The sequence below is a fragment of the Quercus suber genome, unplaced genomic scaffold (genome assembly GCF_002906115.3).
Source record: "Quercus suber isolate HL8 unplaced genomic scaffold, Cork oak 2.0 scaffold_117, whole genome shotgun sequence".
Classification (NCBI taxonomy): Eukaryota; Viridiplantae; Streptophyta; class Magnoliopsida; order Fagales; family Fagaceae; genus Quercus; species Quercus suber.
In genome coordinates, this window is record NW_027069582.1 from 735509 (window position 1) to 750198 (window position 14690).

General features: G+C 34.6%; 3 protein-coding genes across 4 annotated transcripts; 2 read left to right on the forward strand and 1 right to left on the reverse strand.

The window, feature by feature from the left end:
- The first annotated feature begins 691 nt into the window (after positions 1-691).
- Positions 692-4970, forward strand: LOC111990162 (disease resistance protein RUN1). Of its 2 annotated transcripts, XM_065775688.1 has the most exons (5): positions 692-1449; positions 2165-2230; positions 2676-3765; positions 3890-4165; positions 4260-4970. In XM_065775688.1, the coding sequence occupies exons 1-5, from the start codon at positions 950-952 to the stop codon at positions 4839-4841; spliced, it is 2514 nt and encodes an 837-aa protein (XP_065631760.1). In that variant the 5' UTR covers positions 692-949; the 3' UTR covers positions 4842-4970. The 2 variants fall into 2 exon arrangements, with proteins under 2 accessions (XP_065631760.1, XP_023877725.1); XM_024021957.2 differs by lacking the exon at positions 2165-2230.
- A 1412-nt stretch (positions 4971-6382) lies between these two features.
- LOC111990161 (AT-hook motif nuclear-localized protein 16) lies at positions 6383-7767 on the forward strand. Its single transcript, XM_024021956.2, has one exon. The coding sequence runs from the start codon at positions 6704-6706 to the stop codon at positions 7505-7507; it is 804 nt and encodes a 267-aa protein (XP_023877724.1). The 5' UTR covers positions 6383-6703; the 3' UTR covers positions 7508-7767.
- A 245-nt stretch (positions 7768-8012) lies between these two features.
- On the reverse strand, positions 8013-9701 carry LOC111990124 (pentatricopeptide repeat-containing protein At2g42920, chloroplastic). Its single transcript, XM_024021915.2, has one exon. It carries the CDS (start codon positions 9630-9632, stop codon positions 8013-8015), a length of 1620 nt encoding a protein of 539 aa, XP_023877683.1. The 5' UTR covers positions 9633-9701.
- Between the last annotated feature and the right edge of the window lie 4989 nt (positions 9702-14690).

Below are 14690 nucleotides of genomic sequence, written 5' to 3' on the forward strand. Positions count from 1 at the left end.
TATGAGGAGAGAGAGGGAAGAGAGTTCTGAGTAGAGAGGAAAGAGAGTGAGGTAAGAGATGAGAAAAGGGAGGAAGAGAGAGAGAGAGAGGCAAAAATGAGAGAAATTAAAAAAAAAAAAAAAAAAAAAACTAGTAGCAGTTCATTATAGCAAGTTGTTAAATTTTTTTTTTTTTAACTTAGTAGCTCTAATATAGCATGCATTTTGGTGTTTGTAGTACTAAAAATAGTTTTTTTTTTTTTTTTTGGGGGGGGCTATTTTAACACCTCCAATATGAATGCTAAGACTACTACAAAGAAGCCAAAATCATATTTATATTACTATGAAAGTGTGAATCAGTTTAAGTGAAAGATTTGGTAGCAAATTGTATCATTGGGATGTGCTCATTGAACAATTTTAAAACTATATTAATTAATGAAATCAAAAATTTATCTCTCTTTAAATTATATATAAACTATTTTTTTATAGGTTTTACTAATCTATGCCTTTAGAACATGTATTAGCAAAACCATTTTAGAAAATTTTTTTATGATGTAATTATAAAGTTGCTGTTTTTTTTTTTTTTTTTTTATTACAACTTTTTTATTTTTTTATTTTTTTTATATAAATAATTCCTTAAAGGTAATGGTCTTCCGCGGGGGGTGGGTCCGAAGGGAGAAAAGGACCTCATCCCTTTTGCCCGAAAGTTTCTACTTGGGGCCTTTCCCAAGCAAGCGTATTGCCTTTACTTTCCCACTCTCTCTACGCGAAAAAAACCCATTGATGTTCTTCCTAGAACTAGCTGAGTCTTCGCTCAGTCTTTGCATCTCCATGTCTCAAATCTGTAATTTAATTTCCACTTTTCACACGCACACCCCTCTCTTTTATTTCTCCAATTCTTGACACTACGTAGTTCCATTTCAAGAAAAAATTCACTCCTTTACGAACCTTGCAAGCACAAGCATACCCAATGGCTCTTATAAACGACGGAAGCACCTTTTCGTTGCGTACCGGTAAATGGGTTTTCGAGGTCTTCCTTAATTTCAGAGGCGAGGACACCCGCCACAGTTTTTTGCGTCTTCTATATGACGCTTTGGTTGAGAAAAAAATCTCCACGTTCAGAGATGATAAAGTACTCGAGAGGGGAAAACCCATTCCATCGGAACTCTTGAAAGCAATTGAAGAGTCAAGGTTTTCAGTTGTAATTTTTTCAAAAAACTATGCAACTTCCAGTTGGTGCTTGGATGAACTTGCAAAGATTGTCGAATGCCGCCAGAAAATGAAGGGGCATACAATATTTCCAGTTTTCTATGATGTTGAACCAACTGAGGTACGGAAGCAGAAAGGGAGTTTTGGTGAAGCATTCGCAAAGCATGAAGAAGTCTTTAAGCAGAATTTGGAGAGGGTGAAAAGATGGAAGGATGCTTTAACAGAAGTCGCCAATATCAGTGGTTGGGTTATACCCAGGGGGTAAGCCTTTTTCTTCTTATTCAATTCACAGCTTTTTCTTTTCTTTTTCTTTTTTTTTTTTTTTTTTTTGACATACAAGCATGTTGGCCAAATATACTACCTTTTGAATATTGACTTGTAACGTAAGGCTTAGATTCAGTATCTTCATTCGATTTTGTTTTGAAAACTTGTGATGGGGTGGGGTCTTAAAACACCATAAGCAATTCTATATCAATTATTCTAACCCACATTGTTGCCGACTCACTTGGCCACTCGTCACTACCAACAAGCACTACAAACCATTTTGCTTTTGGATTGGTTTTGTAATTGTGCTAATTGGTTTGTTTATTTTTTGGGTTCAAGGGCACCGAGGATATTGATTTAGGGGGAAGTTTATAGCGTATAGCTTCTAAAACTCAACCCACATATGCCAATGTACAGCTCTGCCCTATACATCATTGTTGAATTATCTACATGCATCTCATCCATGAAATACGAAGCTTAATTAAAATCAAGATCATGTGATGCATAGCATCATACTTGCTAGAATTTGATAATTCAATTAGAAAGAATTCAAATAAAATACCTTGATGCAACAACAAACTTGATTTCAAATATTTTTTTTTTTTTTTTTGGCAAATAATCTTCTTGAAACCTCCTTAATTTTCAACTTAATAGCTAATATCTTGGCCAAGAATGTGAGTTTTTCTTGTTGAGACAAGTTCTACCCGTGTAGCCCAAGAAGTAGCGAAGAGAATTTGATCTTCACCTTCTACCAAAGGGGAAATATACACTTGCTCTGGTAATACACTTCCCCTGTTCTTATATAATGAAAACACAGTCTTAACACATTTTAATTCTGCAATTGTCTAACTAACACATGCTGACCAAAGCATAAATATTGCACAACATGTAGTTTAATACAAACCGCACACATACTATTTCAACAGGAAGAACTACACATCAATTGTGAGTGGAAGCTGTGAAGAGGACTTGTCATTTGGATCATACATGTCATTTTGATTAGTAATGTTAGCACTTAATATATTTAAAATGTATTGAAAGATTACGATTTTTTAATCTTTTTTTTAGTTTATATTTTGTTAACACTAAATATATGTTAGTTTTATTTCCCTATATTAATTTAGTATTGAATTTTAGAATATTTTTCATCCTTGAATTCCAAAATTCTTTTGGTTTATACTTTGGGCCCAAAAATAAACTCTGGCTGTTCACTCTTTTTGCAGGCAGGAATCAGAATATATTGAATCAATTGTCGAGAAGATATTCAAAACACTGAGTTCCATAAAACTAAATGAGGGCTTGGTCGGAATAGATTCTCGTGTATGGGAAGTATATTCATGCTTAAAAATAGGTTTGACTGATGTTCGCATGATTGGAATATATGGGACAGGTGGTATCGGTAAGACAACCATTGCACGAGTGGTTTATGATAGCTTTTCTAATCAATTTGAAGCTAGTAGCTTTCTCCATAATGTTAGAGAAACAGCTGAAAGAGAGGGTTTAGCTTATTTGCAAGAACAACTTCTTTCTGACATCTTTATGGAAAGAAACATTAGGATATCTGATGTTGACAATGGAGTCCGATTGATCAGGCATAGGCTATGTAATAAAAAGGTACTTCTTGTTCTCGATGATGTTGATTGTTTGGACCAATTATATAAGTTGGCTTGCAAGCGTGATTGGTTTCGTCCAGGCAGTAGAATTGTCATTACAACAAGAGATGAACATTTGCTTAAGACACTAGAAGTTGATGAAATACATAGGCCAAAGGTATTGAGTAGTGAAGAGGCTTTTCGTCTTTTGAGCTTGACATGTTTCAGCAGTGAACATCCTCCTGAAGGTTATATGGAGATGTCCAATCGTGTCATCAGTTATGCTCATGGCCTTCCTTTAGCAATTAAGTTTTTGGGTTCTTTTCTAGACGACAGAAGCATCCCTGCTTGGAAAAGCTGCTTAGATAGGCTGGAAAATAATTTTCCAACAGAAATTTTACAAGTATTTCAAATAAGTTTTGATAGTCTACAAGAAGTAGAAAAAGAAACATTTCTACATATTGCATGTTTCTTTAATGGGGAGGACCAAGATCGCGTAGTAGAAATACTAGATTATCTTGAACTTTACCCGAAAATTGCAATAAGTATTCTTATTGATAAATCTCTCTTAAGTGTTTCTTCAGACAAGCACTTGTGGATGCATCCACTGGTACAACAAATGGGCCGGGAAATCATTTTTAGAGAGTCCCCTAAATTTCCTTGGGAGAGAAGTAGATTGTGGTTGCCGAAGGACATTGATCTTGTGCTTACAGACAATATGGTAAGAGGCTATATAGATATCTTCGACTTAAATATAGATCCCTTCTATTATTCATGAAAATAAACATTAAAGTATCTTGCACTCTTATTATGCAATTCACCAATCCCTCATTTTTTATTATTAGGGAACAGAAGCTATTCAAAGCATAGTCCTCAACTTGCCTGCACAAAAAGAGGTACATTGGCATCCAGAAGCCTTTTCAAAGATGCATTGTCTTGTATTGCTCAAAATTCATAATGTGCAACTTCAGCATGAACTCACTCATTTTCCTAATGGGTTAAGATTTGTTGAATGGAGTGGGTATTCTTTAAAATCTTTGCCACCAAATTTTGAACCTAAGATGCTTGTTGAACTTAGAATGTGTCATAGCAACATTGAACTACTTTGGAAGGGAGTAAAGGTAATGTTGTTTCCTCAACTTCTCTATATTATTTATTTTACTAAAATAAATTCTAATGAGTAATCATTCCAAACCTTATTCTTTTTTTGAACAGCAATTGGACAGTTTAAGATTCATCAAACTCAGTCACTCTCGAAATCTTATTAGGACTCCAGACTTTTCGGAGGCACGAGAGCTTGAGAGAATAGATTTTGAAGGCTGTACAAATTTAATTGAGGTTCACCCATCCGTTGGTTTACTTAAACGCCTTATTTTTTTGAATTTGAAAGATTGCACGAGTCTTGTTAGTCTTCCCAGTAAGCTTGAAATGGAATCTCTTGAAATTTTTACCCTTTCTGGTTGCTCTAAAGTCAAGAAGATTCCAGAATTTACAAAAAACATGGAACGGTTGCGGGAGCTTCATCTAAATGGGACTGCAATTGTAGACCTACCTTCATCAATTGAACATTTGACTAGTCTTTCCTTATTGAATATAAGCCATTGCAAAAATCTTGTGCATCTTCCCTGCGCCATTCTTCGATTAGAGTTACTAAGAGACTTCATTGTATTGGGATGCTCAAGATTAGCTACATTTGATGATCATGAGAATTTTCCCACTCGAAAAAGATCGATATGGTTATGGGTAGAAGAATTTTTTAAAGGTTCATGTCGACGGGTCAAATCAAAGTTGTCCTGACCATCAAACGGATCTTGCAAGAGAAATTTTTTAGAATTCTTTCACTTTTGTTAACAAAAAATGTAAATTTGAACTCTATCATAGTTTTCACTTTTATTCCTTTAAATTTACTTATTTTATATTCCGTCACATGCTGCTTTCTCCTACCTCGCACTACATCCTGATTTTTCACATTCGTTGCATTCTTACATTGAAATAATGTTGGAATTCATATAAATGGGATTCTGGAATTAATAAATGAATAATGTTGCAGGCTTACAGCTCAAAGGATTTGTGTTCCTTGAAGTGGCGAAATTGGAAACCGGTGTACTAAAAATCTTGATTATTTACATTAATTACCCCCTAATAAAAACATTGTCTAATGAAAAAAAAAAAAATATATATATATATATATATATCTTAGTGTTAAGAAGGTTATTATTTACATTAATTACCCCCTAATAAAAACATTGTCTAATGAAAAAAAAAAATATATATATATATATATATATATCTTAGTGTTAAGAAGGTTAATTATTATTACATTGTTGCATGCACTCTATACACACTTCTTTGAAATCATGTTTTGAAAATAGAATTTAAATTATAATTGTGAAATCAACTGGTCAAAACACAATTTCACAATTTTAACTGAAATTGTGTTTTCAAAACATGATTTCAGCTGACGTTATGGTTGTCAAAATCCTGATTTGGATCCTATAATTTTGCGATCTCACCTGTCCAAAACGATCTAAATCTTTCAAGGATTTCAGTGATCGTTCAGAATCGTACGATTCTGACGATTCTAAACAATTTTGGTTTCTTGTAATCTTGTTTAACTCAACAGAATGTTCAGTTGGACCCAAATGAAAAATAATATTCCAATAGATCAAGTTTTGCTATTCTAATGTAGCGAGATAGAGTGTTAGTTGAAACCAAACAAAAAATAACATCCTAATAGAGTGTTACGTTTTGAAATTTTTGACATCTTAAATGATGCTTACAAATGGATGTAATGATGCATGGTAATTATATCAAATAGATGCAAATTTTTTTATTTTTTATGAATGTATAATTTATGTGATTATTTAACATATCCATTTGTTTTTTTTTTTTTCTTAAATAATGTAGGATCTTACAATTCACGATCCGATCCTACGATCCACGATCCTACCTATCTCCCACGATCTTACGTAGGATCTCGATTTTGACAAACATGGTTGACATGGCATTGTGTGTCTCATACACACTGTGTAATTATCACCGCTCCATTAAGAAATCTTTTGGTTGTATAACCCAAATGTTTTAAACTATTTCAAATTGGCTTATCCAGATATGAAGTCTTTGGCTAATCTGAACAAGAGTTACTCAAAGAGTGACTCATATTTCACTCATCAAAAAAGATAGAATGCAAAAAGAGTTCATAGTTCACTGGGACGCTGAATCAGATATTGTGGTAGGCATTTATCTGACTCCCCATTTTTGTTGTAGCACTGATTTGTTATTTGTGCCTGTTACCTAACATGATTACTTGAATAATAAAAGAGGTCACGCAACCTCAATTTAATAACTTAATCACATGATTTTGCCAAAGTGGAATATTTATATGTGATTTGAGCATCTGTTGGGGAAGACAATTGACATGAGGAACAGTCAGTTGGGAATTAGGCACTGCAAGTAGCACAAAACCTCAGTTAATTACAGGGTTGGTATTGCATAACTGTATCTACTTAACCATCTCCTAATCCACTGTCATTCTTTTGGGTTGGTAGGATAAAATTATTGGCAAAATGGACTACTTAAACTCACATCTTGATCACAGTTTTGGTGAATTTCCACTCATTTGTCAGCAAAGGGAGTGTGCTTTAAGCAGTGTATGAAGAATGGCTGGAGGTGCAGATCTAAAAGTCCCTTCTGTTGGATCAAAAAATGCCATGGATAGAAACCAAGAACCTGAAAAGGGGAATAATAACAACAGGCCTGCCATTGATGTGCTCATGTCTCCCAAAGTGCCAAAGGCAGTATCACCAGTTTCTTCGATAGCTGATGGGGAGACCATTAGGCGACCTCGTGGAAGGCCAGCTGGTTCCAAGAACAAGCCAAAGCCACCAATTATTGTTACCCGAGACAGTGCAAATGCACTTCGTGCACATGCTATGGAAGTGAGCTCTGGCTGTGATGTGAGTGAAAGTTTAGCTAATTTTGCAAGGAGGAAGCAGCGCGGCATTTGCATACTTAGTGGGAGTGGATGTGTAACAAATGTCACGCTGAGACAACCAGCCTCCTCTGGGGCAATTGTGACCCTTCACGGGCGGTTTGAGATTCTTTCATTGCTTGGATCAATCTTGCCTCCACCTGCTCCACCAGGCATCACTGGCCTGACTATCTACTTAGCTGGGGCTCAAGGGCAGGTAGTGGGTGGGGTTGTGGCTGGTGCTCTTATTGCATCTGGTCCTGTTGTGATCATGGCTGCATCATTCATGAACGCAACTTTTGATCGCCTGCCGTTAGATGATGATGAAATTGCTGCTGCCATGCAGAATCAACATTACCAAAATGGTCGGAATCATCACCTTGATATTTCAGATTTATATGGGATGCCAAAGAACTTGCTTACCAATGGTACTATGTCTATGCCCCCTGAGATATACTCTTGGGTTCCAGGACGAAACATGTCAAAAACCTAGCCTTTTTCGCAGCAACTGCAGCAATTCATTAGTTTGTCGTAGCCATATACAGAAGTTCTCTTAAACCGTTGTGTCGCTTCTATGTTATTGTTGAAGTTCATTGTAACTTTGTAGCATCACTAATAGATATTCTATATGGCTTTGCCTGTTTTTCCATATCAATATAGCGCTAATTATTTAGAAAAATCATGTAGTTACTGCTAGAGTAAAGATTTCAAATCAGGGTATGCTATAAACATATACTGATCCCCATTCATAAATCCATAATGACCACCTATTTTCTTCTGACTTCTAAATTATATAAATTTCCAACTTTCACAAAAATAAAATGGAATGTTGAAGTTCAAATTGGTAACTCAGATATTGGGAATTGAATCATGATGACAAAAAAAATTGTTAATAGTACTTCTCATTATGATTATGCACCAAAAGGAGTCCAATTTAATTGTGGTTTTTCTTCTGTCACAAAATTGCTTGAAAAACTGGATTGGATATGTTATTTGTTTCAGACATATTCCATCTCATGTAACACCAGTCCCAGCTCATTCAACAAAGAGTAGATCTCTGGTGCTCTATAGTGCAGCCTGCTGCCAGCAACAAACTCATGCACTTCTCCATCCACTTCAATCAAACTACATCCTGGTTCTTTCTCTATATGCTTCTCCTTCATGGAAAGCCTTTCCTCTATTGCTTCTTCAAAATGACTGGAGGCAGCATAAACATTAGACATAAGCACATAACCACAGCTATCACTTGGATCCAACTCGATCACACGCTTTGCTGCCTCCTTGGCCATCTCAATGTTTCCATGCTTTCTACAAGCTGAGAGCAAAGATCCCCATATAATAGCATCTGGGTTTACTGGCATACTTCTTATCAGCTCCTCTGCCTCTTCAAGGAGCCCGGCTCGTCCTAGTACATCAACCATGCAACTATAGTGCTTTATTGATGGCTTAATCTTGTATGTGTTTGTCATTAATGAGAAATAATACCTTGCTTCATCCACCATGCCCGAGTGATTACAAGCCGTGAGAACACCAATAAAACTGACAGAATCTGGTTTCAAATTCATAGACTGAAGCTTAGAGAATAAATGAATTGCTTCTTCCTCACAACCATTCATGGCTAGGCCAAAGATCATAGAGTTCCAGCATGGTAATCCTTTCTTTGGGGCAGCCTCAAACGTTTGAAGAGCCTTTTCAATGGTGCCACACTTGCAATACATGTCAATTATTGCTGTGCTAACAATGACATTCAACTCAAAATCATTCTTCCTAATAAAGTCATGAATCCACTCTCCTTGTCTAAGTGCTCCTAAGCGAGCACATGCATTTAACAAACTGACCATTGTAAACTCGCTTGGCTTAATTCTCTTCTCCTGCATCTTGCCAAAAAGCTCCAATGCCTCCATCAATTTCCCATTCCTAACATATCCACTAATCATGGAATTCCATGAAACCGCATTTCTGAATTGCATTCTTTCAAATAATCTCCTAGACTCATGAATTTCTCCATATTTAGCAAGACCAATAATCATTGAATTCCATGCAACAACATCAAATTCCTTATCTTTATCAAACATTTGACGTGCCTCACTCAAAAAACCGCAGTTCATGTACATATATAAGATAGTGTTTCGTATAAATGGATCACTCTCAAGACCCTCTTTTATAATCCTCCCATGAAGCTGAGCTCCATCATGGGCTAGTCCAAGTTGAGTATAAGCTTTGAAAACTGAAGGATAAGTCAATCTTTGAGGTTCAATAGGTGAAGATATTAACATGTCAATGAAAAGAGATATTGCATTATGTGGAGTTGAGCTTTGAGAGAAGCCTCTAATGATGGTGTTCCATGCAAAAAGGTTTGGATTTTGGATATGAGTAAAGAGCAAGTAAGCATAGTTCATGTCACCAGCTGGGGAGGCGCAAAAGGCCAAGATGCGGCTAGCAGCAATAGTGTCCTTGGCTAAGCCAGTTTTGATGAGGTTGGCATGAATCTTCTGAAGGTCTTTCATGTTGGTGCATTGTTTTTCTAGCATGGTGAGGTAAGGTTGGTCTGAGATGAATTTGGATATGGAGGTTGATGATGATAATGAGGTGAGTGAGCAGCAACAAGATGGTATCATTTGTTGTGGTTCTTGTTTTCAGTTGCTGAAGATATTATCCAATCCTCCTATCACCTGTGGCTGTGAGCAATGGATGAGAGTTGAAATACTGAAAAGGAAGGAACATGGGGTTTCACCCAGATTCTAATGGACTACAATTACCATGTTAGGCTTGGGCAGGGAGTTTTGATGTGATAATATTGGGCTGGGAGTGCTTGTGGTCACAGCTCAATTATTCTCATGGACTAGAAATGTACTACACAACAAGATTGGTCAATTGCAATGTCTGGCGTTCATAATCCCCACTGGGCTTCCTTTTGTTCAGTATCTATGCTCTAGAATTATTCATGGACCCTTTAATGACTGTTGTGTCAGAAATATTTCTTTAAGAGTAACTCTACTATAGAGTTCATAAAATTCTATCTATCCCGTTTGAAATAATTAAGTTGTTTGGATTTTGCCATGTTATCAGTAATTTAAATATGTATTAAAATAGTAATAACCAATATTTATTTAAATACTAGCTTGTAACCCCATGCACATGTATGGATACACTTAAACATATACAATAAGATGCATAATATAATTCCTATATATATAATTTAAATACTATTGATAGTCATTTTTATATTTTGTTAACTCTTTAAAAAAAAATTGTAAGGATATTATTAGGTATAAAATGTAAATTGTCATTTTTTAAAAAAATTATTGTGAAGCTCTTTTTTTTTTTTTTTTTTTGCAAAATTCATGTTTTATTTTTTATTTTTTATTCTTCAATGATTAGATTTAAATTTTAATTCTCTTTGTACAAAGATCAAGCAATATCACTGAGCTCTTGACTTTACGAAATTCATGATAAATGAATCAAATGCAATGATCTGCTCTAAGATATAGGCTAATGAGTCTTTCCCCATTATAGGATGGCATAAAAGCGTTGTCTTGAATTTGAGTCACGATAAATTTGCCTTGGATTTGATAATCAATAATTTCTCATACCCATTTTCATAATTACTATGTATAGTTGTAAGGCACCGGTTAATGTATATCCTTAGGGCACTCATTAATCAACATTTTTTTTTAAAAAAATTAGGAAATTGAAAAAGTTGATAAAAAAGTATATCACTTATTCATTTTCCCATAAAAAGTTGCTTAAAATAGTTTACTAATGTATGCCCTAAAAGCACACATTAGTAAAACCCTAATAGTAAATAGATTTGTTTTCTCTCACTTTAAGACTGAAGCTTAGAAGCATAAGAAACCCAACATAGGTAGCAAGATCTATTGTGTAAAGAATTCACCATCTTTCGGAGCTAATCTTGTTGTTTGTTTTCTTTCCACTTGGAAAAACATTTGTGGGTGATGCCCAAACTTTTCAAAAAAAATTTAAGATAAAATAGAATTTCAATCTGTAGTGTACTGTTCACTCCAAGATGATTGTCGGGGCTGTTTTTGCAACAAAGGCCAAAAATGCTAGAACAAGCCCAAAACTCCCATCAGGTTCCTTAAAGTGTGATTAAATGGAGATATTCAAGCTCAAAATTCCAATATTCAACGAATAGAAGCTAGTAGCGCATGTCAATAACAAAATCAATGTGCAAAACAATAAAGAGATGCAAAATTTGCATAATACACTAGGTCTGAAATAGTTTTTCACATACAACAAGAAGAGAAATTAGAGAGAGGTGGTGAGGGAGAAAGAAAAGACTTCTTGCTACCACTAATTTTACCCCTAGGGCTCAGAATCATGTTGCTCTTTCATGGTTGTATGGGCTTTTGTTTTAAAATTAAGGTTTTTGAGGTAAAATGTGGCTTGTGATTTTTAGCTGATCAAGGAGTTTCATAGTTAGTCTTGGGTGTGATTAGTCACTGGTTTTTGGCTAATGGCTGACACTTTGAACCACCAAGATGTTGAATAAATGTAATTTCTCAATTAGCCTTTGCTTGGGTAAAGCCATAACTTGCTTTAAGCATAATTGGAGAAATATTTTGACTAATTTTGATTGGATGTTCTTCTCTAACCATTTCAGCTCATTGGGAAGTTGTTCTTAGTAGTGTCCAGCAACCATGGGTGTTAGCCAAGCTCTAGGGGCTAAAAAGGGCTACTCATAAAACTTCAATCACATACAGCAGGAGTCGTATATTTATGTTGGGGTGAAATTTTTGGGAACTAAACCTTTTCATTGAGCTCCAGGCAGCATGCTGCAAGGGTCCCTAACTCCCTTTACAACATGCATGGCCTAGGCTCATGCAAAAGGCATATAAAAAAAGTCTGCTTATACCCTCTAAACCACACGTTCAAACTCCTCGTGTTAAATGGGTTGGTCATGTTTAAAAGAATAAAATAAATTACAGTACATGTATTGGGCCCACAAGAAAGTCAGGCTCCGCCAAATTAGGCTTATAGAAAATATGCCACAAAAACAACTATCAACAATTATTATTATTTATCATCAAACCAAGAGGTGTAAGCGAGATTCTAACCTCATCTCTTTTTTGATAACAACAAGAGAAACTAGAACGAGGTAACAACTAAAACTTCTAAAAACATATATGTCCAATTGAAATTCTTGAGAATATAGGTCCCTTATTCTACATTTCTTCAAGTTCAAATTATCCATCAATTGTCATTTTTTTTATCAGATACAATTATTGATATAAAAAAAAATATTGTTGTATGTTGCTAAGGGTCTCTTTAGATACCACTTATTTTGCTGAAACTAAAATTTTTTTGCAGAAAGTACTGTAAATAAAGGTAAAAATTAGTTAAAATAGTATAGTGAGACCCATAAATAGTACCAAAAATTGCAGTAGAGCCCATGAATAGTAGCAAAAATAAGCTAAATAGTGAAATAATTTATAATTTTCATTACTTCTCAAACAGCAGCACACTTAGTATGATATTAACTTTTTCTAAATGCAATTTCACCAACGGGCTTTGTAGCCCAATGGCACCTACACCCTTTCATCTCCTGTGTTCACGGGTTTAATTCGGCCTCTTCCTTCTCCTCTCAATAAATCAAAGATTATGTATATATGAATTATGTAATAAGTTTTTCTTGTTCATCATTGGTGGACCCGTTTATCCAAGTCAGTGCAACTCAGCGAATTGTCAACTTTTCTATAAGTGCAACTCTACTTGAAAAGCTTTCCTGTCAGTGCAAGAGTGTGATGCACAGAATGATAGCCCAAACAGATGGAAACAGAATGTCAATATCTTCATTCTACAACCCTGGGGGTGATGCTAAGATATGGCCAGCACCAACACTAGTGGAGAAAGAGACAACTGAGAACAAGTACCCAGAATTTGTGTTTGAAGACTACATGAAGTATTATGCTGACCACAAGTTCCAGGCCAAGGAGCTCAGATTTGAAGTTGTATCTTTAATGTAACAGCTTAATACCACATTTTAATTTCTAGAATAAGAAAGTGTGTTGTCTGTTAAGGCCTTAGGGAAGTGTGACACTTCTACGAGCTTTAAGTAGATATTATATAATTTATACATGTGATGAGCTCTTTAAAAAGCCAATTACTTGGGAGGGTCTCTATTTGTTATTTGTAGAAAGCAACCGAAATTACCACCTTCTAATATTATTTAATGAGAATGATGTTTTATTGTTTGTTACTCTCTCTCTCTCTCTCTCTCTCTCTCTCTCTCGTGTGGTGATGGATGGATCACAAAGAAAAAAATTTTAAAAATTGATGATTTCCTTCGGAAACAAACTAAATTGTAGTTCACTTCTCTAGGGAAGTCAGTGTTAGGTGTTTTGTATTTCATATTGACTGTTTTTTAAGTTTGTTACACAAGAGAATTAACTGCTGGTGTGGTGTGAGATGTAATTGCAATTAAATATGAGATATAATTTTTTTTTTTTTTTGTATGAAATGTAAAATAGTATTGTACAATACTTCATAACTCAATATATGCTATAAACAAAAGTGTATTTAATTAAAATTAAACAATAATGAGACAAGATTGACAAAACAATTTAATATCTTTAATAAACTATAAAATGGGCAAAGTCACAAAACATACAATAACATAAAAGTTAAACATCTTTTTTCAAAACTGTAACCTACACTCCTTAAGAGATCTAAAGTCATCAAGTATTGAGTCAGTAGTGAAGTTCTTAGCAATTTCATTTTCAATGTAGACAGCTAATTACATTTATAATTTATAATGCCATTTGGTATATAATATATTGATTATTATAATAAAAAATAATATATTATAAGGCATAAAAATAAAATAAAAAAAGTAATGAAAAGTAATGTAAAAAAAACAAAACAAAACAAATGCAAAGTACCTGGGAAAGAGTTAAAAACAAGGGGTCAGTCAGTCAGTAGAGCACTGCATAGTCAGGGGATGAGGGGCCCACGGCACAAAAGTTTCAATCTTTCACTCTTTCTTGTCTAGTTTAGTCATACAATACAAAACTTTTACTTTTAAACAAACTACAGTGCCAGTGGGAGGGAGGAAAAGGAAAGAGCTGAAAAGAAGAAAAAAAGAAGAAGAAGAAGAAGAAGAAAAAAAAAAAAAAAAAAAAAAAAAAAAAGGGCAAACGCCAAGTTGTCAACAGGGAGAGAGAGAGAGAGAGAGAGTGAGAGTCATCTGTGTGAGGAAAAATGTTTCTGCAACTATGTGGGGGACTTGGTGGTGTGGCACATCAACAATGTTTTTGACTTTTCAATTTTTCTACTACTGTGTACAAGTAAGTCCTAGATGTGTTGGGATGAAAATTAGAAATTTTTTTTCCCTTTTATTTATTGAGGTAATTGTTAAAATACTTATGTGTTAATTTTAAAGATGCTAAATGTTTAATTATTGTAAGTTGCTGACATATGTATTTATGAATTGTATTTTATTTAAATGAAAATTATGTTCATTTTTAGACTTTCTTAAATATATATGTATATTATCAGGAATGGGGGGCCAAAATGATAAAGTTATTTAAAAATTTTCAAATTATATATTTAGGATATTTCCAAAAAATAAATAAATAAATTTTTTTCAAAATTTTTGGGGGGTGCCAAGGCCCCCCTCAGTCCTCAAGTGGCTCCGCCATTGTTCCTATTGTTGC